The sequence below is a fragment of the Dipodomys spectabilis genome, unplaced genomic scaffold (genome assembly GCF_019054845.1).
Source record: "Dipodomys spectabilis isolate Male_0828 unplaced genomic scaffold, ASM1905484v1 ptg000069l, whole genome shotgun sequence".
Classification (NCBI taxonomy): Eukaryota; Metazoa; Chordata; class Mammalia; order Rodentia; family Heteromyidae; genus Dipodomys; species Dipodomys spectabilis.
This window is the reverse complement of record NW_024870746.1, coordinates 26,372,070-26,397,173: the sequence shown is the minus strand read 5'-3', so window position 1 is coordinate 26,397,173 and position 25,104 is coordinate 26,372,070. Positions and strand designations below refer to the sequence as shown.

Here is a 25,104-nt window from a genome sequence, read left to right as displayed (position 1 = left end):
GTGGGAGCAAACCAGAGTCCCACAGAGAAATAACTTGAATTAAATTGGGGGATCTCTGCAGTATCCATTCCTCTTTCCTTCTTCCCACACCATAATCTACAAACAACAACAAAACATACGATTTCTGTTTCTGTGCTAGGCATGGTGTATGCTTTTCTACTTGAATTGTAGAAACAGTTTTTCAGGGGGTACACGGCAGAGCAGGGGTGTTCGGCAGCTGTCAGGAGTGTACTAGAAGCTGCACTCTGATGTGGGGGCAGAGCTGGGACCTTCTCTCCCCTGGGGCCAGGCAGGGTATGGGACTCCCTGGGTGCCATGACTGACAGAGGACTTGCTTTCTCTGGAGGATGACACGGGCCGGGTGGAGGAGCTACAGGAGCTCCTGGAGAAGCAAAACTTCGAGTTGAGCCAGGCTCGGGAGAGACTGGTCACTCTGACAGCAGCCGTGACTGAACTGGAAGAGGACCTGGGCATAGCCCGTCGGGACCTTATTAAGTCAGAGGAGATGAGCAACAAGCATCAGCGGGACCTCCGGGAGGTGAGTGAAGGTGCATGCCTGCTGTCAGTCACCTCCTCTTGCTGGGTATGGGTGTTGGCACTCACCAGCTGGAGTGTACAAGTTTGAACACTTACAGGTCCGGTCCAGGGTGGGCAGGGGTGATGGAAGATTGGTCAGGCCAGAATCTGGCAGAGGAGCCTATATCAAGCCCTTTCTGGGTTAGAACCAGCCACATGTGGGTGGGAAGGTACAGACAGGAGGAGGACAGGGAAAGGTTGGTGACCTTTGCTCTCATCCCCTCTACTTCTACCCAGGCTCTGGCCCAGAAGGAAGACATGGAGGAGCGAATTACCACGCTGGAGAAGCGCTATCTGGCTGCTCAGCGTGAGGCCACATCCATCCATGACCTTAATGACAAGTTGGAGAATGAACTGGCCAACAAGGAGTCCCTGCACCGCCAGGTAACTACTCCTGATGGGGTGAGTGCTTCACTTGACACTAGGGCTCCTCAGATGATGCTGGTCCAGAGAGAAGCCCGGCAGCAGGGGTGGAGGACAGGGAAGGGAATCTTGCAGGTTCCTCGGGAAAGGGAAATTCAGGCATCTTGAACAGTCAAGAACCAAGATTGTCCCTGCTATGTCTGACCTGTGACCTACCTCCCCTCCGCTGAGATGGTATGTGGCTAGGGTCCTAGTACACTCTCTTAAATCTTTTCCTCACCCCACCTCGCTAGTGTGAAGAGAAGGCCCGTCACCTACAGGAGCTGTTGGAGGTGGCAGAGCAGAAGCTGCAGCAGACAATGCGCAAGGCAGAGACTCTGCCAGAGGTGGAGGCTGAGCTGGCCCAGAGAATTGCCGCTCTCACCAAGGCAAGTGTGTCGGGGGCCTGGGATCTGCCTCTGTCCCCTGTGTGCTGAGCTCTTATGGAGCCAGGCAAGGTGTGGAGAGATGGGAGGCACTTCAGGCTAGAACCAGAGAACTGCTTCACACTGCCTGATGCTAGACACCACCTTGTTTCTGTTGGAAGAGCAATCCCGCCCTCATCACCCCACAGTTCTGTAAAAAGGAGGGTAAAAGTCCTTTTAGAGATGGATCTACATTGATATGCAGGATATTCATGATCACCTACAACATTATGATTGAAGCTTTTCCTGTGGGGCTGGAATGGAAAGATTAGGGTTTTCATCTCAGGAAAGAGGAAACCCAAGAGGAGATAGGATCAAAGTGTGCATGGCCCTGAAAATGTGCAGAGAGAATTTAGGTCAAGCACATCTTGAAGCATTCTAGATGTAGAGACTGCTCCTAGCCGCTTGAAGATTTCAGCTTTAGGATGAATATAAAAGGGAATATAATCTTACCTGATACGAGTGATGACTTTACAGAATACTCTTTCCTAAGAGGTGTGCAGGCTGAAACAGGAAGCTTCTGGAAGAGCTAGGTAAATGAATGCAAACTTAGAGACACAATACATTCGTCAGATGATTTTAGGAGTCTTTTCAGGTGGTTAGAGGCTTTTTTGGGGGAGTCTTATGTGGGATCACCATTGTTATGCCCAGACCTGAGGAGGAAAGGAAGCCAGGGTTTCACAAGCACCTGGTGCCTGAGCCTCTGCAGAATAGAGACTAGTCAGGTGCTCTGGGGGTGGAACTCACACCTGGCTGTGCCTCAGTCTGCTTCTACCGCTATCCTGTTTTGTGACCTGGGAAAGTCCTTCACTGCTTAGTGGGGCCTTAGTGTCCAAATCTCTTCAATGGCGAAGTTGGTGCTGGTCCCTTCAGTCTCCCAGCCCTTAAGAATGAAAGGCTGAGTTTAAATCACAGCAGAAGCTGTTATGTGTGGGAAGCTAAGCAAAAACTGACAAGAAAGGATGAGCTGAAGTGATTAATATGTTAAGTGAGTCATAGCAGAAGGGTTCTAAGGAAGGGTTTCCTAGTCTGTGGTGTTCTATAGTATCTTGCCAGCAGAAACAATAGGGTCTCCATCTCTGGAGGTATAAGAAGAGGAAGGGAGATGGCGCTGCTACCTGAGCTGGTTCAGTAACAGAGGCTAGTAGCACTGTGGAATGCTCACTGTTCGAAGCATTTGCTGTGGACTATTTCACTTAGTCCTGGTGAGGGACCCGTGGCCATTGGTGGTATCATTATCCACATATTACAGTTGGAACTAAGGTATGTAGAGGTTCAGCGGTTTCCCAAAGTCACAGTGGTGCTGGGAAGGAATCTGGATCTGAACCCAGGCACTCAGTATTGAGTCCATGCGCCAGTACAGTGCTGTCTATGGAGATGCACCATAGTGTTTGAAAGCGCTTTCTTTCTTTCCTTTCTTTCCTTTCCTTCCTTCCTTCCTCTCTTTCTTTCCCTCCCTCCCTCCCTCCCTCCCTTCTTTCTTTCTTTCTTTCTTTCTTTCTCTCTCTCTCTCTCTCTCTCTTTCTTTCCTTCCTTCCTTCCTTCTTTCTTTCTTTCTTTCCTTCTTTCTTTCTTTCTTTCTTTCTTTCTTTCTTTCTTTCTTTCTTTCTTTCTTTCTTTCTTTCTTTCTTTCTTTCTTTCTTTCTTTCTTTCTTTCTTTCTTTCTTTCTTTCTTTTTTGGGTCTGGTTGTGGGGCCTGAACTCTAGGCCTGGGCGCTGTCCCTCTTCAGCTCAAGGCTAGCCCTCTACCACTTGAGCCACAGCGCCACTTCCGGCTTTTTTCTTTTTGCTTATGTGGTGCTGAGGAATCGAACCCAGGCCTCATGCATGCAAGGCAAGCGCTCTACCAGAGCCACCTTCCCAGCCCCTGAAAGCTCTTTCTTTCAAGCAGTTTTTTTCCCCTTCTGAAAGCATGGGGAAAGGATTAATAGTCTTATTGAGCTGTCAGCTCTGGAATTAAAAAAAATTGGTGTCAGTCCTAGCATTTGAACTCCAGGTGTGGGTACTGTCCCTAAGCTTTCGTGTTCAAGGCTAGTACTCTGCCACTTGAGCCACAGCTCCACTTCTGGTTTTTATGGTACTTAATTGGAGATAAGGGTGTCATGGGCTTTCCTGGCCAGGCTGGCTTTGAATTGCAACCCTCATATCTCAGCCTCCTGAGTAGCTAGGATTATAGTTGTGACCACCATGTGCCCAGCAGCTTTGGATTTTTTTTTTTCTGGTCCTGGGGTTTGAATTCTGGGCCTGGATGCTGTCCCTGGACTCGTTTTTTTTTCTCAAGGCTAGTGCTCTACCACTTGAAGCACAGCTCCATTTCTGGCTTTTTCTGTGATTAATTGGAGATGAGAGTCTCATGGAGTTTCCTGACCCAGTTGGCTTCAAACCATGATCCTCAGATCTCAGCCTCCTGAGTAGCTAGGCATGAGCCACCATTGACCTGCTGCTCTGAGGTATTTTAAGGCTAACCTTGAGCAGGAAGGAAGCCAGGGTCCCGGCAGGGGTCAGGGGCAGTGGTGATGGTAGTTCTGCTCCCAAGATGATAAGTAGCATAGGGCTAGGTTTTCTTGTTAGTCAAAGCCACTGTGGGATATGGGAGCCTGAGCAGGAGGAATGAAGATCTCAGGGTGCACTGACCCATCCCTGCCCCTAGGCTGAGGAGCGGCACGGCAACATTGAGGAGCACCTGCGGCAGCTGGAAGGGCAGCTAGAGGAGAAGAACCAGGAGCTGGCAAGGGTGAGGGCACTGTGCTAGCTCTCAGGCCACCTCCCTATTCCCAGGGCAGGCTCACAGGTTGGGCTGTGGAGGGTCTCAGAGGAGGAGGGACACAGAGGAAAGGCCTGTCCACAGAGAGAGCCACACAGTGCCAGAAAGAGGTTGGCAGATGGGGGAGGAGGTGGTGGAGAGAGCCTGAGAGCAGAGGTGAAGGGGGCAGCACTGCAGAGGGAATGGGTGGCTCCTGGAGAGAGCAGCACCAGGCCCTTCTGAAGGCCGGCGGCTGTGCAGGTGCGCCAGCGGGAGAAGATGAATGAAGACCACAACAAGCGGCTGTCAGACACTGTGGATCGGTTGCTCAGTGAGTCCAATGAACGCCTGCAGCTCCACCTCAAGGAGCGTATGGCCGCCCTGGAGGAGAAGGTGCGGAGGGCCTGGAGGTTGGGGTGGGGAATGGGTGGGTGGGTGGATGGAGCCTGTCCAAAAGCTAGAGGTTGGACATGAGAGGGAGCATGAGAAGAGGGGCGTGGTCATGGTGAGGCAGACGGGCATGGCGGGGACTTCAGTGAGTGGGTCTGGACAGCAGCTGGGCCTGGTGAGGCAGGCTGAGACCCCAGGCCTGGAGGGTCTGTTCTACCCGGGAGATGAAGGCACAGGCCTGAGCCAAAGCCAGGACCTGGCTCATAGCTGCTCTCCCCCAGAACACGCTGATCCAGGAATTGGAGAGCTCCCAGCGCCAGATTGAGGAGCAGCACCATCACAAGGTACCCAGCTGCTGGCCAGCCCCGTCCAGCCTGGGAGGGCCTGGGTGTCCCAGGAAAGGACACACCCGGATGTCATGCAGCTGCTCTGATACCCAGCTCTGTGTCAGCCTCTCTTAGTCGTTTTTTCATGACAGCCCAACACAGTACAGACGTTGTGTGTATTACTACCCAGAGGTGAAGAATAGAGGTGTAAACACAGGACACAGAGTGGGCAGCAGACTCAGGGCCCGGTGACTGGATCTGTGAGAGGATTTTGGTGGCAGGGAGGATTGACGACTGTCTCTGCCGTAGCAGTACGTGGCAGCGCACCGGCCCCTCTGCTGCCCAACCTCAGTTGCTATGCTTTTGTCTGGTAATGAGGGTCAGTCCATCTCTTTCAGTAGAGTCCATTCCCAGGGTCTCCCTGGCTGGCCTGCTCACTTTCCAGTCATATCCTTCTCTTTGGTGTCATCATGGTCCTGGCCGGGCCCTTACTTCATGCCTTAGGTGTACTCTTCTGCCTCTCCCCAACTCCATTGTCCTCTCTGTCCCTCTCTGATGTCCACTCTTCCCTCTCTGCCCCTCCCTGGCCCCCCCCCCCCACCCTGTGTCTGCCTGGCACAGGGCCGCCTGTCTGAAGAGATTGAGAAGCTGCGCCAAGAGGTGGACCAGCTGAAGGGTCGAGGGGGGCCGTTTGTGGATGGCATCCACTCCAGGTACTGGAGCACGGGAGGCAGGGTTTGCCAGGATGGGGTCCTGGATGGACCTTGAGAAAGGAGGCTTCCCCTCATCTGAAGGCCGCCCAGGATCTTAGGGCCCTCCTCCCATTTGGGGGTGGGATACTGAAGCTTCAAGTACTTGGCCAGTCACGGAACTCAAATGGGCAGTTAGGTAGGGTGTTCTATCCCCTGAGGGACAGTGAGGTAAGTAAGCAGAGGGGGCTCCTTGTCCACATGAGCCATGCTTCTTGTGTCACTGACAGAGCCTACCCTTGAGAGAGGTCGGCCACATCACGTGCTCTCCCTGACCCATGGTCCACTGGCAGGGAGTGCCACTCACTCTAGCTCACTCTGCTCATTGGGAGGTGAGGACCAACCCAAGTTCAAGTAGCTGAAGTGGAAAGTAGATGATGTTGGAAAGGCAGCAGGAAGATTGAAATGAGTCGGTCAAAACTTCCTATGGTCAGAAGATGCCATGATAATCAGTTACATGGTTATGACATCCCATTATCAGACACGGTGAGTGGAGCTTCCATGCACATTTTAGAGAACCTCTAGATTTACCTCCACATTTTGTGAAGCTGTTGGCATTGTGTACAGACCTCATGGTTGCCCTCCATTCTCAGTCCAGAGAGATAGGATCAGAGTCAAGGAGACTGAAGCAGATGGTGCCACTCAAGGTTCCATGGTTTCTGACTGTTTTCTCTAAAAGCTTAGATGGAACCCTTGTGGTTCCCTTTGCTCAGTGTTCTTCCTGTTTCAGGAAAACAGGGTTCAGCCACTGTGAAGAAAGGGTTAGGGAATGTTCATCTGAATGCGTGGAGGCAGTGCTAGAATGAGGGAAAGATGCCGGAGCTTGAAACATCTGGGCAGTGGACACTCAAGTTCTAATCTTCAAGTTCATCAGAAATTATTGTATATAGGGGTCCATAGGAGCAAAGGACAGAGGCATACAATGGTAGTTGAGATTCCTCTTGTCCTTTCTGTAGGTTCATTAGAAGGGACAGACCCTCAGTTAATAAGATTCGGTTGGTCCGGAATTCCCCAAGCCCTTGCTAGTGCTTGCATCTCTTACTGGTTAAGCATTCTGCAGAGTCACTGGACCCATCATGGAATTGGTGTGAGTTGCAGGGAAGAGGAGGGGCCTAGGCAGGATCTCTGCCTCCCTCCAGGTGTCTGATGTAGTTTGTAGGTTTACCTAGCCCCCACTCCTGGTTTCCTTTGAGGGTTCTGGGCTGGGAAGACATAGGAAAGAAGTGTTGCAGGCGTGGTTTCTCCATACTTTAGATTGTTACTGTGACCTTAAGGTCTCAACATTTGGATAGATGCGTAGGAGCCAGCCAAGGTGGTTTATCTGCCTATGTCTGTGGCACTGTGTCAGAGCCTCCTGAAGTTTCCTGGGGCTAGGGAGAGGTTTCTGATTAGAATTTCACAACTACATTCATAACAATCAGTCTCTGAATTAGGGAAAAGGAGAGGGAAGTATATCAACCAGGTTAATATTCTGTGGCTGGGGTGTATGTGGTGGCATGTACCTTTTATCCTGACACCTCAGAAGCCTTAGCTAGGAGGGTTACAAATTTGAGGCCAACCTGGACTATCTCAAACAAGAATGGCATTTTGCTGGGTGTTGGTGGTTTATACCCAGGGTGAATTTTAGACAGGGACTCAGTATAGATTATAAGGAGTCCTGAGATAAGTTACCAGAAGACCAGGACACCAATACCTTCCATGGATCTTCCCTGAAGAGAAGTTTAAAAGACCTTCAAGATCAGTCCAACTGGCCTTTCCTAGTACCTGGAGCCCTTCTCCATTGCACTTGTAGAAGATCAAAGAATCGCAACTTAAAAAAAATGTATCACAAGACCAGAACCTTCTTAAACTAAATGGGATTCTGCTGGTCACTCTCACCCAGCAGCACCAGGGACTAAGTCTAATCTCAGGTTTTCCCGGCAGTCCTTCAAAGGTTTATGGTAGCTTTATGTCCTGTTAAGGCTCCCCTCCAAGTACAAGATCTCTGACTCATTTGGCCCAGGGGGTCTGAGCTGGGGCTCTCAGTCCTCAGGGCCTGTCTTTCTTGCTCCCTGAAGGTCTCATGTGGGCAGTGCGGCAGACCTGCGCTTCTCCCTGAGCACAACCACCCACGCACCCCCAGGCCTGCATCGACTCTACTCGGCACTGAGGGACGAGTCTGCCAAGGTAAGGGTGGAAGTGTGTGTGCGTGCGTGTGTGTCTCCCTCAGGAGTTTGGGGTCAGTTCAGCCGCGTGCCTGGCTCCAGTGGCACAGACGGCTGGCGTGTGGTGCAAATCCTTCTCCTGCCTCCCCCGTGGCAGCAACAGCTGCAGCCTTGGGGCCGGGGCCATCGTCAACTGCAGCAGCTGTGACCCTCGCTTGCCTCAGCCTCCTAGTGCACAAGAGGTGGGGGCTGGGAGGTGGCCAGCCAGCTCCTGAGGCCATGCTGACCTGTGGGCACCTGTGCTTGGGTGTGCGGTGTGTTTCTGGTGGCCACAAAGGGGCTGGGGGAGGGGTAAGATGGGATTGGCTGGCTTCCTAGAACAAAAGTGTGATTTATGGGAGATGAGGGAGGGAATGACATGTTAACTGGCCCTGGGGATGACACCTGGGGTTTCTGAGAAGCAGCTGTGGCTTCTTGCTGAGTTGGCTATGGAGATTAAGGGATAAGAAAAGAAGATGAGGGGCCAACAAGGGCTGACTTCCATCTTTTGGGGAAGCCAGATTCCTGCTTGGTCCCCTAATTGTTAGTCTTATTGGTCTTGAGTCTAGGTCTTCTGGGACACTGTAAGATTTAGATGGAGAAAGAAAGACCTCTTAGTTGGATGGGGGAAGACTCATCTTGGCCTTTAAGTAGCCTTTAGTTTGAGGTCAGGTGTGGCAGTGCATGCCTATAATCTCAGCACTTAGGAGGCTGAGACAGGAAGATCTGTCAGCTCTGGCAAAGTAAGTGAAACCTTATCTCAAAAACAATATTCAAAGGGAAGGGCTGGAGGCATAGCTCAGATGGTAAACCCCAGGCCTGTCATGTGTGAGGTCCTGAGTTTAATCCCTGATAAGAAAAAAAAGTCTGAAGGTACTCCTTTTTTCTCCCTCCCTTCAGTCCTTCACTCATCTGTTTATAAGAATACAACAGTGGGGCTGGGAAGGTGGCTTAGTGGTAGAGCGCTTGCCTTGCATGCATGAGGCCCTGGGTTCGATTCCTCAGCACCACATAAGCAGAAAAAAAAATCCGGAAGTGGCGCTGGGGCTCAAGTGGTAGAGCGCTGCGCTAGCCAGAGTTCAGGCCCATGACCGCCCCCCCCCCCCAAAAAAAAAAAAAAAAAAAGAATACAACAGTAGCATCCAGGGAGCTTAGACTAAAGTCACGAGAGGTAGAAGACATCCCTAAGGAGAAACTTGGGAGCCTGTGTGTTAGAGCCCATCTTTGTCCCTGGACCCCTCTATTCCTTTCCCTGCTCTTCTGCTTTCCTGGCCCAGGCGCATGCTATTCCTTTTCTGAGCCTTTGTCTATTGAAGATGTCATAAGATGATTTCTGAAAAATTGCTACTTCTCAGGGTTAACCAGAAATTCTTGTGATGTACTGAAACTCCAAAGCACACAAGATAGACAGGCTTGCTGGGTCTCCTCTTGTTCCCTGGCTAGTTACCTTGCCTGATGTTTCTTAGGTAGAAATCATGAGCCTTTATAGAGAGCCTGCTGTGTGTTGGGTACTATATATGCCTCATTGAAGCCTTACAACTACCTGTGAGGCATATATTCTTACTGTCCTCCTTGTACAGATAAAATGAGGTACAGAGAGGTTAAGCAACTTTGCCACAGCTATCCAGCTACTATTTAATGTAGCCAAGATCTGAACCCAGATAATCTCTCTGGAATCTGTTTGTAATCAGTCTGCTAGCTCTTTCTTCAAGAAGAATCTCTTAGAATGCAACATTAACAGATCAATATCAGTGGGATTCTGCATTTTTAACATGGTCTCAGAAAAGCAGCCAAAGTCCTGCTCCTCAGCTATCTAGGAGTCTTTTTTTTTGCCAGTCCTGGGGCTTGAACTCAGGGCCTGGGCAGTGTCCCTGAGCTTCTTTTGCTCAAGGTTAGTACTCTACCATTTGAGCCACTGTACCACTTGCAGCTTTTTCTGTGTATGTACTACTGAGGAATCGAACCCAGGGCTTCATGCATGCTAGGCAAGCACTCTATCACTAAGCCATATTCCCAATCCAAAGTTTCTTTTTTTCTTTCTTTCCTTCTTTCTTTCTTTTTTTGGTTGGTCATGGGGCTTGAACTCTGGGCCTCAGTGCTTTCCCTGAGCTCTTCAGCTCAAGGTGAATGCTCTACCACTTGAGCCAAAGCGCCACTTCCCAGGGGTCTTATTATTGCTTTTTTTATCTTCCTCTTTTGCTAAGGACTGGGAGTCATCACCACTGCCTGGGGTGCTGGCCCCCAAAGCCACGCCTGCCTTTGACAGCGACCCTGAGATCTCCGATGTGGATGAGGAGGAACGAGGGGGGTTGGTGGGTGCTGTGGATATTGTCTCCCCCAGTGGCCACTCGGATGCCCAGACCCTGGCCATGATGCTACAGGAGCAACTGGACGCAATCAACGAAGAGATCAGGTTGGGGCTGGGCAGAGGGCTAGGGAGCCTTGAAGGATGGGGCCTGTGTGTGATATATGTATTGGCTTGTCTCTTACAGTCTTAGAGTGCCACAGTCTAGGAGTCCACCTGGAAGGTTCTGGTTCAGTACTGACCCATGAGGGGCAGGGTCAGATTAATTGTCCATTTCCTCCACACTTTTGGATTTCACAAATTAGTTTCAAAGAATGTCCATAGGTAGAGTGTATGTGCACAAATACACACATACACGCATACACACACAGGAGAGTCACACAGTAATATGACAGCCCACCTTTTACTTTGCAAAGTAAACCATGAAAGATAAATACATCATAATCATGCTGCAAAAGAAAGGCCTGTGTGGTGTGTGTGTGTGTGTGTGTGTGTGTGTGTGTGTGTGTGTGTGTGTGTGTGTGTGTGTGTGTCTTTGTATCTGCGGTCCTGGAGCTTGAACTCAGGACCTGGCCACTGTCCCTGAGCTTTTATGCTCAAGGCTAGCACTTTTGCCATTTGAGCCACAGCTTCACTTCCAGCTTCCCTGCACCCCTACTCTGGCTTTCTTGGTCTGGTTGGCTTTGAACTGGTATCCTCATATCTCAGCCTCCTGAGTAGCTAGGATTATAGGAGTAAGCCACCAGCACTAGGCTCAAGGAAGGCCATTTTTAACACTCCCAGAGCTGTCTTGAAGGATGTGTGTTAACATATGTGTGTGTATGTGCACATGCATATACATATACATATTCCTTGCTGAGTGCCCCCTGGGCACACCCATTATTCTTTTTCTTATTTGTTCATGGGCCAGGGGAAATCCCGTTGGGGTCACCATTGGTTAAAAGTGTTTGGGAGCTACTGACTGACCACTACAGATTTGGCATATGGGAAATGAGGCACAGAGCAGAGGACCTGGCTCCAAGATGCCCTGTAGGTAGTGAGGGATAGCTTTAGAATGCTCACTTGGAGGACAGTATGTGTCTCACTGACCAAATGCCTCTACCTGTGAGGCAGGCCAGCCCGGAAGAGAGAAATGTTTCTAAGCCACAAGCCTTGAGCATTCCAACCAGAAACATCACCTTGCCAGGCCTGTGGTCCTAGGGTGGAGAGCGGGCAACGCCCAGAGCTGCCACCTGTGAGTCTACACAGCACTATGCTAGGCCTGGCTTTGCCCTCCTTACAGGATGATCCAGGAAGAGAAGGAGTCCACAGAGCTGCGTGCAGAGGAGATCGAGACACGCGTGACCAGTGGCAGCATGGAGGCGCTAAACCTGACACAGCTGCGCAAGCGCGGTTCCATTCCCACCTCTCTGACCGCCCTGTCCCTGGCCAGTGCATCCCCACCACTCAGCGGCCGCTCCACACCAAAGCTCACCTCCCGCAGTGCCGCCCAGGACCTGGATCGAATGGGGGTCATGACCCTGGTGAGAGTCTTTGTACAGCTGATAAGCACAAAGTTGGGCTTGGCATGTTCCCACAATGTGTGCAGACCCCACATTAGGCCGCTAGCATGCCCTGCAGGGCAGGGGAGGGCCTTCATAGCATCTCCCTTCACCCTCCCTTGGGTACACACAAAATGCTTAAAAAGCTCACCTACTGCCCACACTCTCGTGCCTTCACCCCACTTCTCACACCTCTCCGGTCCTCCTGACTTAACTTCTCCAGGTGAGATTTGATATTCTGTTCTCCCCAGGCCAGTGTGAGGCTGGCTTCTGACTCTCTCACCCTGTCTCCTGGGCTCCTCTTGGGGTAGGTGTTAGGGCAGCCGGGGGGGAGCCCCAGCTCACTCTGTTCTCTCTCTTCCAGCCCAGTGACTTAAGAAAGCATAGGAGGAAGCTGCTGGTGAGTGCTGCCTGATGACCCAGGTACTAACGGGGTACCTCCCAAGCCCCTCCCTTTCCACTCCTCCCCCAAGGTCCTGGGGGCAGAGTCTGAAGTTAAAAGGCAGCAGGGCCTCCCCCACTGCGTTTCTTTGTTTCTCCGCTCCTCTGCCTCATCCTTCTGGGCTGGGTAGGCAGGCCCACCTGGCCCCCTCCATCCCCTGACGGCCCACTGTCTGTTCAGTCGCCAGTGTCTCGGGAAGAGAACCGAGAGGATAAAGCCACCATAAAATGTGAGACTTCTCCTCCTTCCTCACCCAGGACGCTGCGGCTAGAGAAGCTTGGCCACCCAGCCCTGAGCCAGGAAGAAGGCAAGAGGTGTGTGGAATGGGCCTTACCTCTCTTGTCTCTGCCCTGCGCCATCTCATCCTTCCCTCTGCCTCTGGAGAGAGCACTTTGCACCTGTCCTTGGTGCTTGCCTGTTTTGCTTCTTGTTGAAACACCATGTGGAATGGGTATTCCCATGTCCTCCCTACTCTGATCCCACCCTCTTGCCCCACCCCGCTGCTGACAGTTAAGTTCTTCCTGAGCCCTACCTTCTATCTCTCCTGCTATAATTTAAGTATGTTTTTTCTTGTTCCACCGGCTCCTGTCTGCCAATCCTGTAGTGCCTTGGAGGATCAAGGCAGCAACCCCAGCAGCAGCAACAGCAGCCAGGACTCCTTGCACAAAGGCGCCAAGCGCAAGGGCATCAAGTCGTCCATTGGCCGCCTGTTTGGGAAGAAGGAGAAAGGGAGGCTGATCCAGCTGAGTCGGGATGGAGCCACAGGCCATGGTCTCTGCCCCCATTGCAGCAGAGGGCTGGGTGGGCATTGGGAAGTCAGGCAAGAGAGCAGACTTACAGTTGGCCTCCCCCCTGCCTCCAAGGGGCCATGGGCAGAAAGAAGTGCAGCCAGGTAGTTTCACACAGAGGGCAGTTTTGTTAGTGCTATGTTGGGATGGGATTAATGTTCTTGTACGTGGTAGCTCCTGTGCCTAGGAGCATGAGGCAGTAGCTGGTGGCTGTTTATTTGGCAGGGATTTGTGCAGTTGGTCAAAGACTGGACTGCTGGGGGGGGGGGGGAGGGTTTCCTACTCTGGAGGCTCTTCCCACCTCAGAAACCCTCCCACTCTGGACCCCCTTCCACCCACAGAACTCCCACTTTGAAGGCTTTCTGATGTGCTGTACAGGACCTGAGGAGAAACTTCTGCTTTCTTTAGAGGAGTCAGATCTTGGTTAGAACTTAGCTCTGGTACAGCCTGCTTACAGGACAAAGAATATGGAAACATCTAATTATGGCTTTGTTGACATTCATTGAAGGAAGTGCTGAGGCATGGGTAGCACTTGTCACTGCTATCGCCATATAAAGCTCAGATCACGTTTGGCCTGTGGGAGGAACACAATAAATGTTCACTTCCCTCACCCCTTCCTTGTTTCCTTTCTTCCTCTCTCTCCTCCCCTCCTTTTCCTTCCTTCATCTATCCAATCATCTGGCCATTTATTGAATAACTCCTATTCCTCAGAGTATGAGGGGTTGGAACAATAGTTTGTTCAAGGATCTCAGTGTCTAATGAAAAGAGAAAAAAATAAAAAAGATAGTTCCCACACAGTCCAAATGGTAGAGAGAGGTCCAGATACCTCAGGAGCTTGGAACCAGCTGTGGAGTGGTAGGGGCTGGTGGGAAGGGCTCCTCCTTAGGCCATCCTCTGACTCAGAGCTTGAAGACAGCTAGGAAATAGCCATGTCAAAAGGAGGTCTGTGTGTTCAGGGTTTAATCTGGAAAGATGTGTGGGTGAGAGGGCTTTGTTGCCAGCATGTCTGCTCTGAATGGAGGAGGAAGAGGATGGGAGTAAAAGAGGGATGGACAGCTGGTCAGGGCCAGATCCTTAGCTGGTAGAAGAGGGTTAGAAGTCTCCCGAGGCGAGGCAGTGGGAACACTGGTGAATCATACAGGAGAGGATCTGAATCAGCTGGAAGAAAGGAACCTTTGAACTGAGTGCATAATTTGCCCTTCTGCACCTTAATAAGGTGTGAATCATAACACTGCTAGTGGAAGGAGGAGGGGAGGGAGGAGGCCAGTGTCTCTGCTTAGGCATTGGGAGTGTCTTCCTAGGAACGAGCAGAGCGTCTTCCTTCCTAGCCTCACGGGTGAGATGGGCTGTGGAGCCAGCCACAGACGGGGAAGCAGGAAGGTCTGATCAGGGGCAGAGGCATTTTGTGAAAAACCTTATGATCTCCTGTTCCCCACACCTGGTCAGTATATAAATCCAAGACAGTGTCTGGGATTGGTTTCTGGATACCTGTACCTGCTGCCCCTGTGCACGGTGGGAAGTGACCAGGATTTTGGCAAACTCTTAAGATGCTGCCTTTTGCCAAAGGTTCTTTAGAGTTTCAGCACGAGTTCAGGAGATCCTTAATAGAAGATAGAGCAGGGTGTGTTCCTCTGTGAAATCTGGACCAAGAAGCAGAGAAAGAAGCCTGGAGCTAAATAGTGTGCCAACTTCTCCTCCAACCCAGGCAGCACTGTCCCCTGTGAGCCTCATAGACCACACATATCTGTGCTCTTGGTTTGCTTTGTGCCTTGACTAGGAGAAGGGACAGGTTTTGTCTCTGATTCTAGGGAAGGACAGCTTAGGTCCATCTTGCTGGAAAACACCCTCAGGGCTGAAGTTCTTGTGGTACCATCTAGGCTAGGGAGGACCCTCCCAGTGCCATACCAGGATTGCCTGGATGTGGGAAGAGGCTCCAGGAACAACATGGGCCCCATCAGACCAGCTTGGGTCTTCCTTCTTCTACTCTGCACCCAAGGCCTAGGCCCAGGGAGGAGAAGCAGAGGTCTGCTGACATGCCTATCGTTTTCTTCCAGTTCTATTGACAGACTCCGAGCTTAGTCTTCAGGAACCTCTGGTCCCTGCCAAGCTGGGGACCCAAGCAGAAAAGGACCGACGACTAAAGAAGAAGTAAGAGCCACAAACCAAGTGCTGTCAAGGGACCTAGGCCCTACCTCCCTTCCTTCCCCTGAGCTGTCATGGACTGAGCTCAGGGAATCAAAGCTCAGAAAGTCTCTTCCCCAGATGTCCTGGTCCTTGTGGTCACATCAACACTGTCCTGAGTTGTGAGGAAGTTCTTTATTTGTTATGGTTGTGTTAGGGTTTGAACTCAGAGATTTGCACTTACTAGGTAAGTGCTTTGTGCTAGAGCCACATAAATGATTTTTTGCTGTTTTTGAGATAGGGTGTAGCTTTTTACTGGGTGTATCCCCCTGTTTATGCACCCTGCTGTAGTTTGGATGACAGGCATGTACCAGCACACCCAGATTTTCCTATTAAGATAGGGCCTTGTGTACTTTTTGCTTGGGTTAACTTTGATCTGCCTCCCAGGGATTATGAGCATGACCCCCCAGTGCCCAGCTGCAAGAAGGCTCTTAGGATGATCCTAGGAAGAGGGGAGCATGGGGACAGTGGGACAGTGACACGGTACTCATGGGTTTCAGAGCCAATTGAAATGTCTAACTCAGTATTTGTCAGGCCATGTGAAAACAATGTGAAAGCCCTGGGCCTTCTGTAGAGGTGCCTTCTCCCTCCCCCCACCTTCCTAGTGTCACCTTGTATCAAGCAGAGAGAAGAGTCCAAGGAAGGGGAGAAGGGAAATGGGGGTCCCAGCCCAGTTCAGTCATTTGTAGGAGTTGCCTGGGGGAGAGATGGAAGGACTAGTAAGTCTGTTTTCCTCTTACAAGACACCAGCTGCTTGAAGATGCCCGCAGGAAAGGCATGCCCTTTGCCCAGTGGGATGGCCCTACTGTGGTCTCCTGGTTGGAGGTGAGTCTGGGCAAGGGAATCTGCTAGGGGGGTCTGGAGGGAAGACTGTGCGGGGTGGGACACCCTGGTCAGCGGGAAGTGTTTTCTATCACTTTGTCAGCATGTTTCTCCCCTGCCAACTACATGTGTGGCAGCCCAAGCATTTACCCCTCCCCCAATGTACATATAGCACCTAACTTTGTAGGAGAGACGTGATGTTCCATCCTGATGTCTCACGGATGAGAGGACCAATCCCTGTAGTTTACAGACAGAGAGACGTCCTATAGGCTGCCATCAAGTGCCAATCATGCATGTGATACTGAGACAAATTCCTTTACCTTCTCAGGCCTAATTTTAATCTGTAAAATGGGAGAGAGGAGGATTTGATGACAGTCCTCTCCATAGGGCTAAGCTTCTGTGCTTTGCATTTGCTGAGACCACAGATGAGGCCTGGCCTTTGCTCCTCACTTGGTATGGCCAGAGCTCCTGGAAGTGGGATCCAGGCCATGAGCACAGGGGCTGAGTGATCTCCTTCTGCCCCATGTCCACAGCTCTGGGTAGGAATGCCTGCCTGGTACGTGGCAGCCTGCCGGGCCAATGTCAAGAGTGGTGCCATCATGTCTGCCCTGTCAGACACAGAGATCCAGCGAGAGATTGGCATCAGCAATGCCCTGCACCGGCTCAAGCTACGGCTGGCCATCCAGGAGATGGTGTCCCTGACCAGCCCCTCTGCCCCGCCCACCTCCAGGACTGTGAGTGCCCTCCCTTACCCTGGACCCACAAAGTCTTCCTAGAGGGAAGGTGGTGAATGGATCTCTGCTTTTTAACTTCCCATCCCTGTAAAAGGCTTTCCTGGGTCATTAGTAGGATGTGATGTTCATTCTAGGAGCATCCTGCAGTCCCAGCCTCCCACAAGTTTCCACAGGCTCCATTTCCTTATCCCTACCCTGGCAATTTGAGATCTCTTGGGAGTTTCTGGGACAGGACTTCTGTGGTTCTGTGTTATTGCCGGGTTGGGGAAGGTCAAGGCAGTAAGGCACTTAGGACTTCCATCCAGTCCTATAACCCCACCAGCTCCATGGCCTCCCAAGGGAGTATCACAGTTGTTCACCTCTGCAGCTGGGGTCAGCCCTGCTTCAGCTCAGCATTATTCATTCCTGTTCACCAGGAAACATGTATGAGCACTGGGATAAGCAACGACAAAGGAGATGTGTGTCTGCTGTGAAGGTGCTCAGAGCTGGGCCGTGCAGAGCTTGGGCAGACCTATGGGAGGACTGGGGAAGGAGTTCTGTCTTGTGTTTGGGAGTCCCAAGATGAGCTAGGTTTCCTCTCTGCCTACAGTCTTCTGGGAATGTCTGGGTCACCCATGAAGAGATGGAAACTCTGGCAACATCCACCAAAACAGTGAGTCTAGTCCTTAGTCCTAGGACCAGTGATACCTCAAGGGTGAAGGGGAGAGTGTGGGAAGTTGGGGGGCTGGCAGTAGATCTCATGTCCTTGATTGGCTTCTGCTCTCAGGAGGTGGGTTTTGCAGGTGACGTGGGGAATATTCTGAGTGTGTGTATGTGTGTCCTTGGGAGAGTGTGGGGTGTGGGGTGCCTGTTCCAGGGTTATAAGCAGCCTAGGACCTGGAACACTGCAGGGGAGAAGACCTGGGGTGCAGAGGCTATTGTCCTGCTGGTGGGCCTGAGCTTCATAGGCCTTACTCTTGGCTTGGTCCTTGGCAGAGGAGCAGAGGGGCGCTGGGAGTACATGGCATCTTTCCTGGCTTCCAGTCAGGCCTGCCTGGGATGTGTGGCGGTGTCTGTTGCCACACCACTGTGCTCCCCTTTTACTGCCACTGTGGGTACCAGCCTTCTGCTCTCACTGTCTGCTAGTCACCCACACAGCTCTTCTCCCCCCCACCTGCCCCCACTTTGGATGGAGCTTGGGGTGGAGAGGCTGGGTTTCTTGACTTTCCTGTTTCCCTGACATGCCGCGCTTGTTCCTGCTAGGACAGTGAGGAGGGCAGCTGGGCCCAGGTAAGACTCCCTGGCTCATTGAGCCAGCTCTCAGGCCAGGACTTCGTCCTTCTAACAGCCCTCTTTAGCTTGGCCCACCTGGTCCCAGTGTGCATGCATCCACAGGCAGAGCCGTGATGCAGTTCTTTCCTCTTGCTGAACGACCCCTCCTCTCCTAACCCCCGCCCCCCCCCCTCCCCCGCCCCCGCCACTCCTCCTTAGCTCTGCCCTCTGATTTCCCCAGAGGGCAGCTGAGGTCAGCACCACTGGGTCCTCTTTTCTCAGGAATGCGGAGACTCAGATTCCCAAGTCCCCTCCTCTCCCTGTCCCTCCCTGGGGCGAACCTGGCATGTAATGTCTGCTGGCTATTCTAAGATGGTTAAGTGAACCAGCAAAGCCACCCTGGAGCTGTAAACAAGAGAAACTATCAACAAGCAGTAACAATAGGATAGAGATAAAAACAAACAAAGGGACAGTATTGGATCATGATAAGTGCTATGAGGAAAAAGGAAGCCAAGCAGCTACTCCCAGGAACCCCATCCGGGGGACAGGGCAGGGCATTGCTGTCATACAGTAAGACACTTCAGCAGAGCCTCTCAATCTGAGACATACAAGTGAAATATGAATTCCAGCAACATTTTAAAAAAAACAAAACAAAACAAAAAACAAGGGTTGGGAATATGGCTTAGTGGTAGGGCACTTGCCTAGCATGTATGAAGCCCTGGTTTGATTCCTCAGTACCACATAAACAGAAAAGGCCAGAAGTGGCACCGTGGTTCAAGTGGTAGAGTGCTAGCCTTGAGCAAAAGAAGCTCAGGGACAGTGACCAGGTGCTAAATTCAAGCTCCAGGCCTGGCAAACCAAACCAAACCAAACAAACAAAAACCAAGCAAAGTTAATATATTCTTTAGAAAAATCTTTATTGGTGACTGTAAGTATATATAATATGTGTATGTAATAGGCATATATATGCATTACTGGGGTTTGAACTCAGCGCCTTGTAGTTTCCAGTCAGGCACTCTACTGCTTGTGCTATGTCCCATCCCTTTGTTTAAATAAGGTCTTACATTTTACATTTATGCTTAGGCCAGCTTGGACGGTGATCCTCCTATTGACATTTCCTGTATAGCTAGGATGACAGTTGATGCCACCATGCCAGCTTTTACTGATTGAGATGGAGGTCTCACAGAATTTTTACCCAGACCAATAAAAAGAACTATGCTCTTCATCTCTACCTCCCAAGTAGCTAGGTTTATAGTCATGAGCCAATGAGCCTGGTTTGTAAGAATGTATTTTTAAGCATGAGAATGCCATACAGGAAATTGTGGTGGTTACTTCTATGGGGAGCAGTAAGTAATGGCATGGGGAAGAACCACAGAATGATGGATGTGAGGGTGAGGATCATATTCTGGTTCCTAACTCAGATACTTGTCCAAACTTCACTTTTATGCTTAAAAAATGGCTTTTGTGACATATAGTTTTATATGTACCAACAATTACCTTTTAGAAGGTAACAAAATAGAACCTTTGAAACTGAAAAACATTAAGTAGGATGAGGTTGATGAAGGTGGTATAGGGTAACTGTAAAAAAAAGTTTTCTAAAGATAGTGTTCAGAGCGCAGCAGGAGGTGATGTCAGAGTCAGTGTAGGCTTCTCAGAGCTAGGTGTGGTCTGTGCACAGAAAAAACCCTGAAGGACCTGCAGAATTCTTAGAGCTGAGTACCAGGCCTTAGGGAACCAAACTGGCTCTTCAGGCACAGGCCATCTGTGGTTGGGTTTTGTCTGTCTTCAGTCCAAACTTATCATCCCTGTGGCTTGTGAGGCCAGTGGTTTCCAGAGTGGGCTGATACCTTGCCTCTCTGCGTGTCCACTGTCACACAGCTTGTGCATTGGGCTGAGAGTCAAGGAGGCTGGTCAGCTGGACAGCAGCAAACACGCCTTCCTGAGTCTGCAGGAGGGACTTCTACTCTGCTGCCTGGACAGGGACTCCTATTGTGTAGTATAGATGATTGATGCACGAATGAAACTCAGCCTTTATGTGTGTGTGTGTGTGTGTGTGTGTGTGCGCGTGCGTGCGTGCGCGCGCGCGCACACACGCACGCACACTGATCCTGGGGCTTGAACTCAGGACCTGGGAACTGCCTCTTACCTTTTTCTGCTTAAGATTAGCACTCTACCACTTGAGCTATACCTCCACTTCTGGCTTTTTGCTGGTTAATTGGAGATAAGAGTCAAAGACTTTCCTGCCTGGGCCGGCTTCAAATCACAATTCTCAGATCTCAACTCCTGTGCACCTAGGATTATGGACATGAGCCCCTGGAGACTGGCCAGAACCCAATAATTTTGAGTCCTGAAAAGTTCCATTGAAATCTCCTACCACCTACTATTCCCAGCCTCTTAGTGAAAAGAAACTGGAGTGTTATGAGTCCTTCTCCCTCCTTCATGGTGGAGGGTGGATGAAAGCTTCTCCTCACCAGATTTACCAGCTCTGACCTGATAGCAGTACCTTCCTCTTCTCATCCCCAGACCCTGGCCTATGGAGACATGAACCATGAGTGGATTGGGAATGAATGGCTGCCCAGTCTTGGGCTCCCTCAGTACCGCAGCTACTTCATGGAGTGCCTGGTGGATGCACGCATGCTGGATCACCTCACCAAGAAAGACCTGCGGGTCCACCTGAAGATGGTGGACAGCTTCCATCGGTGAGCCAGGCCTGAGCCGGGGCGGGGTCTGTCTCCATGAATGGAGGTGCCTCTCCTCTCTTTCCATGGCTGGTCCCAGTGGTAACAGGTGTCCTGGTTGTGAAAGTCTCCTTCACGGAATTCATGTCTTATCCTGCGATGGGAGGACTTGATCCTTTCACCTCCAACCCTTAGTACACACAAAGTCATTTCTTTGGGGCATCATCTTTTCTTGGTTTCCTCCAAGGTCTGAAATTTCTTGGCTTGTTTTTGAGCTTGCTGGATTTTCCATTTCTGCCAAGTGGATGCACCTGAAATCTGTCATTTGATTTAGATGTTTCAGTTCCTTCCAGGTTGAGTGAAAGGGTGGCTGGGGCTTGGCCCTGGGAGGAATCAGCTGTGGGTCACATCCTTTTGTGTGTGGTGTCACCCATTTCTCCCCTCCTCTTGGCTAAAAAGATCTGCTCAGCTGTGGGCAGAGGTCCTAAACTGGCAACCAATGGGAGGAATTTGGCGTATAGATATGTTTCACTTGGCCCACATATATTTTGAAAATCACTCATTTTGTTGCCAGTACTTCAATGTAGGAGAATTCATACAGACTTCTGGATTTCTGGCTTTGCAAACCTGAAGCTCTGGCAACAATCTAGCAGTTTAAGTAGCCCCCTGGCTGGTGCGGCCTTCACTGGCTCCTCCAGCCCTTTCAGCCTGCTTCCCAGCAAGTATTTAACTTGGAGAGAGTGGTGGATAATAATGCTTCTAGAAGTTGACTTTGTTTTTGGTCGGTCATGGGGCCTGAACTCTGGGCCTGGGCGCTGTCCCTCAGCTCTTCAGCTCAAGGCTCGTGTTCTACCACTTGAGCCACAGCACCACTTCTAGCTTTTTCTGCTTATGTCGTGCTGAGGAATCAAACCCAGAGCTTCATGCATGCAAGGCAAGCATTCTACCACTGAGCCACCTTCCCAGCCCTTTTTGAAAGTCCTCCACAGAATCCAGATTCAAGTAGCCCCGTTTGTTATTTAAGCCAGGTCGTTTCCCTTGAGTGGGGTTAAGGTTGTGCAGCCTTTCAGGGTTCTCTAGGGCTTGTAGCTGCCCTACTGCTTATGTAAATCAGGAAGGGATCTAGGTAGCTTATTATGCATTTTAATGGATGGGGAACCAGTGGTGGGAAAGACTGGTAACCCACGTGCAGGTGGAATCAAGTCTGCAGACTCAAGTCCAATGCTGTGGTCACCATAGGCAGAGACTTCTGTCTTGACCTCAGCTCAACTTGGCCTCTCTTCCTCCCGCTCCCCTCACTGGGCTGAAAAGGAATCTTTTGTCTCTGGGAGGGAGGCTGCCAGGCCCAGCGGCACCTGTCCTGTCCTCCTTGATTGATAGGGCTGGGGAGAAGGGGGAGTCTCTTGCCAAGCCAGAATGGGCCTGGGCTGCTGAGGAGCCCCTCCAGCCTCAGTGGGATGTGGAAGTTACCCCACTCATCATCCCTCTGGCTCAGCCCCCTCTGGGAGGGAAGGCAGCTTGCCGCATGCTGCTCCTAGACCAGCTTTGTTCTCCAGTGCTTCCGACTTCGAAAGCCTTTCCACATCCTCTCTCCCTAGCTATCTAGCACGATCTGCTTTTATTCCACTTAGATTTCATAAACATGTTCCGCAATCTAGAATAATTCTATTAACTCATCCTTTTTTATGACAAGAAAGGGATATTTAAGAACCTTTCATGCTCCCTCAGGGTAGCCAAGGCATCACCCAGCTGAGTGAGAATAAATGTATGGTTTGAAAGTGGTGTCTCTGAACTATAACTTTGGGGCAGAAGGATTTCTGGATAGAACTGTGGGGAGACCAGAAGGGTGTAGTCTGCATAATTTATTCTCACAAGTAATGGCTCGGTAATAGAGTCAAAAACAGCTGGCACCAGGTGCCAGTGGCTCATGACCGTAACCCTAGCTGCTTAGGAGGCTGAGATCTGATGATCACAGTTTGGAGGCAGCCCTGGCAGAAAAGTATGTGAGGCTCTTTTCTCCAATTAGTCATAAAAAGCTAGAAGTGGAACTGTGGCTCAAGTGGTAGAGTTCTAGTCTTGAGCACAAAAGCTCAGTGAGAAAGTTCAGGCCCAGAGTTCAAGTCCCAGGACTCCCTCCCCGCCCCACCAAAAATAAAGCAGTTGGTGTTGGAAAGAACTTTTTGTCCCTCCAGGGATGGAAAAACCCAGAACAGCTAAAGGACTGAGTTATGTTAAGCGAAAGCCCTAGGAAATCATCCAGGGTGGGATGAGCTGCCTGGGGAAGGGAGAGTCAATGGAGGTATCTGGGGACTGGCTGAGTAACTGCTCTGTAAGGTACATAAAGGTGGCTCCTGCTTTAGGAGAAGCTAATGACTAATTAGACTAACAGCTCTGGTGTTCCTTCTAGCCTACAGACTCTAGTTCTCAGTCTGGCTTACTTAGTGATTTTAGGGCATACTGTGTCCTGGCACTCTTTAAGTACTCCTAGTAATTTATATGAATTATCGCAATTATTTATTTGTTTGTTTATTTATTTATTGTTGTTCGTGAGACTTGAACTCTGGGCCTGGGCGCTGTGCCTGAGCTCTTCAGCTCAAGGTGAGCACTCTGCCACTTGAGCCACAGCTCTACTTCCAGTTTTCTGGTGGTTAACTGGAGATAAGAGTCCCACAGATGTTCCTGGCCAGGCTGGTTTTGAACCTTGATCCTCAGATCTCAGCCTCCTGAGTCGCTAGGATTACAGGTGTGAGCCACCGGCAACTGGCTGAATTATCCCATTTGATTCACTGAACATTTATAGAGTATTTCCTTATGTGCTAGAGTTGTAAGATGTGTTGTAAGTGAACAGAACTAAGTCCCTGCCCTCATGGAGTTTGTATTCTAACTTGGCAAGACAGTTAAGGAGAATAACCATCCAGTATGTTAAATAGATCAGAAATGCTATGGAAAAAAATCAAACCAAGAAGAAGAAGATTGGGAGTTGAGGTATGGGTGGTGTTGGTACAGTTTTTAAAGCTGATGAACAAGGAAAAGAAAATAACTGTACAAGCCCCAGCAAGAGATGTGTGAGAGGGCTGGGGGCCTCCCTGCTGGAGGAGGTGGGTCTGTACTTGCTGTGGCTGCTCTGGGGGGAGGGGTAATGGGGCAAGTGGGCAGGAACATGGCCCTACTGTGGCTCAGGCTCAGGGGGCTTGTGCCTGCAGAACCAGCCTTCAGTATGGCATCATGTGTCTGAAGAGGCTAAATTATGACCGGAAGGAGTTGGAGAAGAGGCGGGAGGAGAGTCAGCACGAGATCAAGGGTAAGCTGCTGGGGCCTGCTGGGGCCTCCATAGAAAAGGGCAGCGCAGCCTGCCTCTCTGGTCTCTCCCTTGGACCCAGTGGACATTCCCACCCCCAAGGAGAAGATGCAGACCAGCTGCTTCATGGACTTCCAGTCTGAGGAAAGGGCTGTAGTCCGTGCATGGTCAGCTGTGATAACCTTTGCTACAGGCTGAGGCCTAAAACCAGGCAACTGTTGGCCCTTTCCTGAGTCCTGTGGACTGGCAGGGATGGGATGAGGTGGGGCTGGTTCTGGAGACACTCAGGATCCAAGAAGGCAGAAAGAAGATGTGGGAGTTGGAGAAGGGATGGGAGCTGGAGAGCAGGTGACTGGGCTCCAGGCTAGGGAACTCTATCTGTGTCCCTGCAGGATCAGGGACAAACCTGTTGTCTTGTTTTTGCTCCTTCCTTCCCCTGTCCTTCAGATGTGCTGGTCTGGACCAATGACCAGGTTGTTCACTGGGTCCAGTCTATTGGGCTTCGGGATTATGCAGGAAACCTGCATGAAAGTGGGGTCCATGGCGCCTTGCTGGCCCTGGATGAGAACTTTGATCACAACACATTGGCCTTGGTCCTCCAGATTCCCACGCAGAACACCCAGGTGGGCAACCCATCAATCTGTCTCTGTCATGCATGTGTGTGCAGGCCCAGGGGTTTGCCTGTATGTTTGGTAGGAGCTCTTCTGGAGCATGTCTCAAAGGGGAGGATTGTGATGTCCTCAAATTTCCCTGTGTATAGCCAAGGTCCCTAGGGCATGTGCCCTTTATGGGCAGAGACACCTGGGTTTGTCTCCACTTTGCGGTGGGTACCTGCAGCTCCTTCCAGTGCCTTTCATACTTCACACTTGATGTCTTCTGGCTCCTCAACCTGCTTCACTCAGCTATCCAACCTGACTTAAGAGGAAAGCGAGCCCCGAGGCCCATAGAGACCAGATAGCCCATAGCTCCCTTGCCTGCCTCCCTAGGGATCTGTTCCTGGGCTTCCAGGTGTCCCAAACCTAAATATACCAGATAGTACAGCCCAAAACCTTTTTACCCATCCACAGAACTGCCCATCCACAGCCCAAAAGATTAGACATCTCCTTAAATTACATTCCATATTTATGATGGAGCTGTCATCCACAAATGTATCTAAATTCCCTTGAACCTATTTATACTTTTGGCTTTTCTAACTTCCTGTGGGTAATGGACTCTAGCAGTACTAACAATTGTGTAAAGTACTTCCTGATTTTATTTGTCAGGCTTTCCC

The 25,104-nt window shown here is 50.7% G+C and overlaps 1 protein-coding gene across 11 annotated transcripts in view; it reads left to right on the top strand.

Annotated features, from left to right (window-relative positions):
- Positions 1–25,104, top strand: part of Ppfia4 (PTPRF interacting protein alpha 4) — a 39,109-nt gene that overhangs the window by 5,211 nt on the left and 8,794 nt on the right. For 2 of the 11 annotated variants that reach the window (XM_042681728.1, XM_042681724.1), the window contains exons 6-26: positions 347–538; positions 814–960; positions 1,233–1,367; positions 4,054–4,137; positions 4,408–4,539; positions 4,818–4,880; positions 5,484–5,575; positions 7,669–7,777; positions 9,999–10,207; positions 11,382–11,622; positions 12,005–12,040; positions 12,263–12,396; positions 12,687–12,853; positions 14,925–15,018; positions 15,795–15,876; positions 16,407–16,607; positions 17,197–17,259; positions 17,850–17,876; positions 20,382–20,557; positions 23,740–23,837; positions 24,282–24,457. In XM_042681728.1, the coding sequence (XP_042537662.1) occupies positions 347–538; positions 814–960; positions 1,233–1,367; positions 4,054–4,137; positions 4,408–4,539; positions 4,818–4,880; positions 5,484–5,575; positions 7,669–7,777; positions 9,999–10,207; positions 11,382–11,622; positions 12,005–12,040; positions 12,263–12,396; positions 12,687–12,853; positions 14,925–15,018; positions 15,795–15,876; positions 16,407–16,607; positions 17,197–17,259; positions 17,850–17,876; positions 20,382–20,557; positions 23,740–23,837; positions 24,282–24,457 (2,658 nt within the window). The remainder of the gene's footprint in view (positions 1–346; positions 539–813; positions 961–1,232; positions 1,368–4,053; positions 4,138–4,407; positions 4,540–4,817; positions 4,881–5,483; positions 5,576–7,668; positions 7,778–9,998; positions 10,208–11,381; positions 11,623–12,004; positions 12,041–12,262; positions 12,397–12,686; positions 12,854–14,924; positions 15,019–15,794; positions 15,877–16,406; positions 16,608–17,196; positions 17,260–17,849; positions 17,877–20,381; positions 20,558–23,739; positions 23,838–24,281; positions 24,458–25,104) is intronic. The other 9 variants (XM_042681725.1, XM_042681723.1, XM_042681731.1 and 6 more) reach the window with 7 other exon arrangements.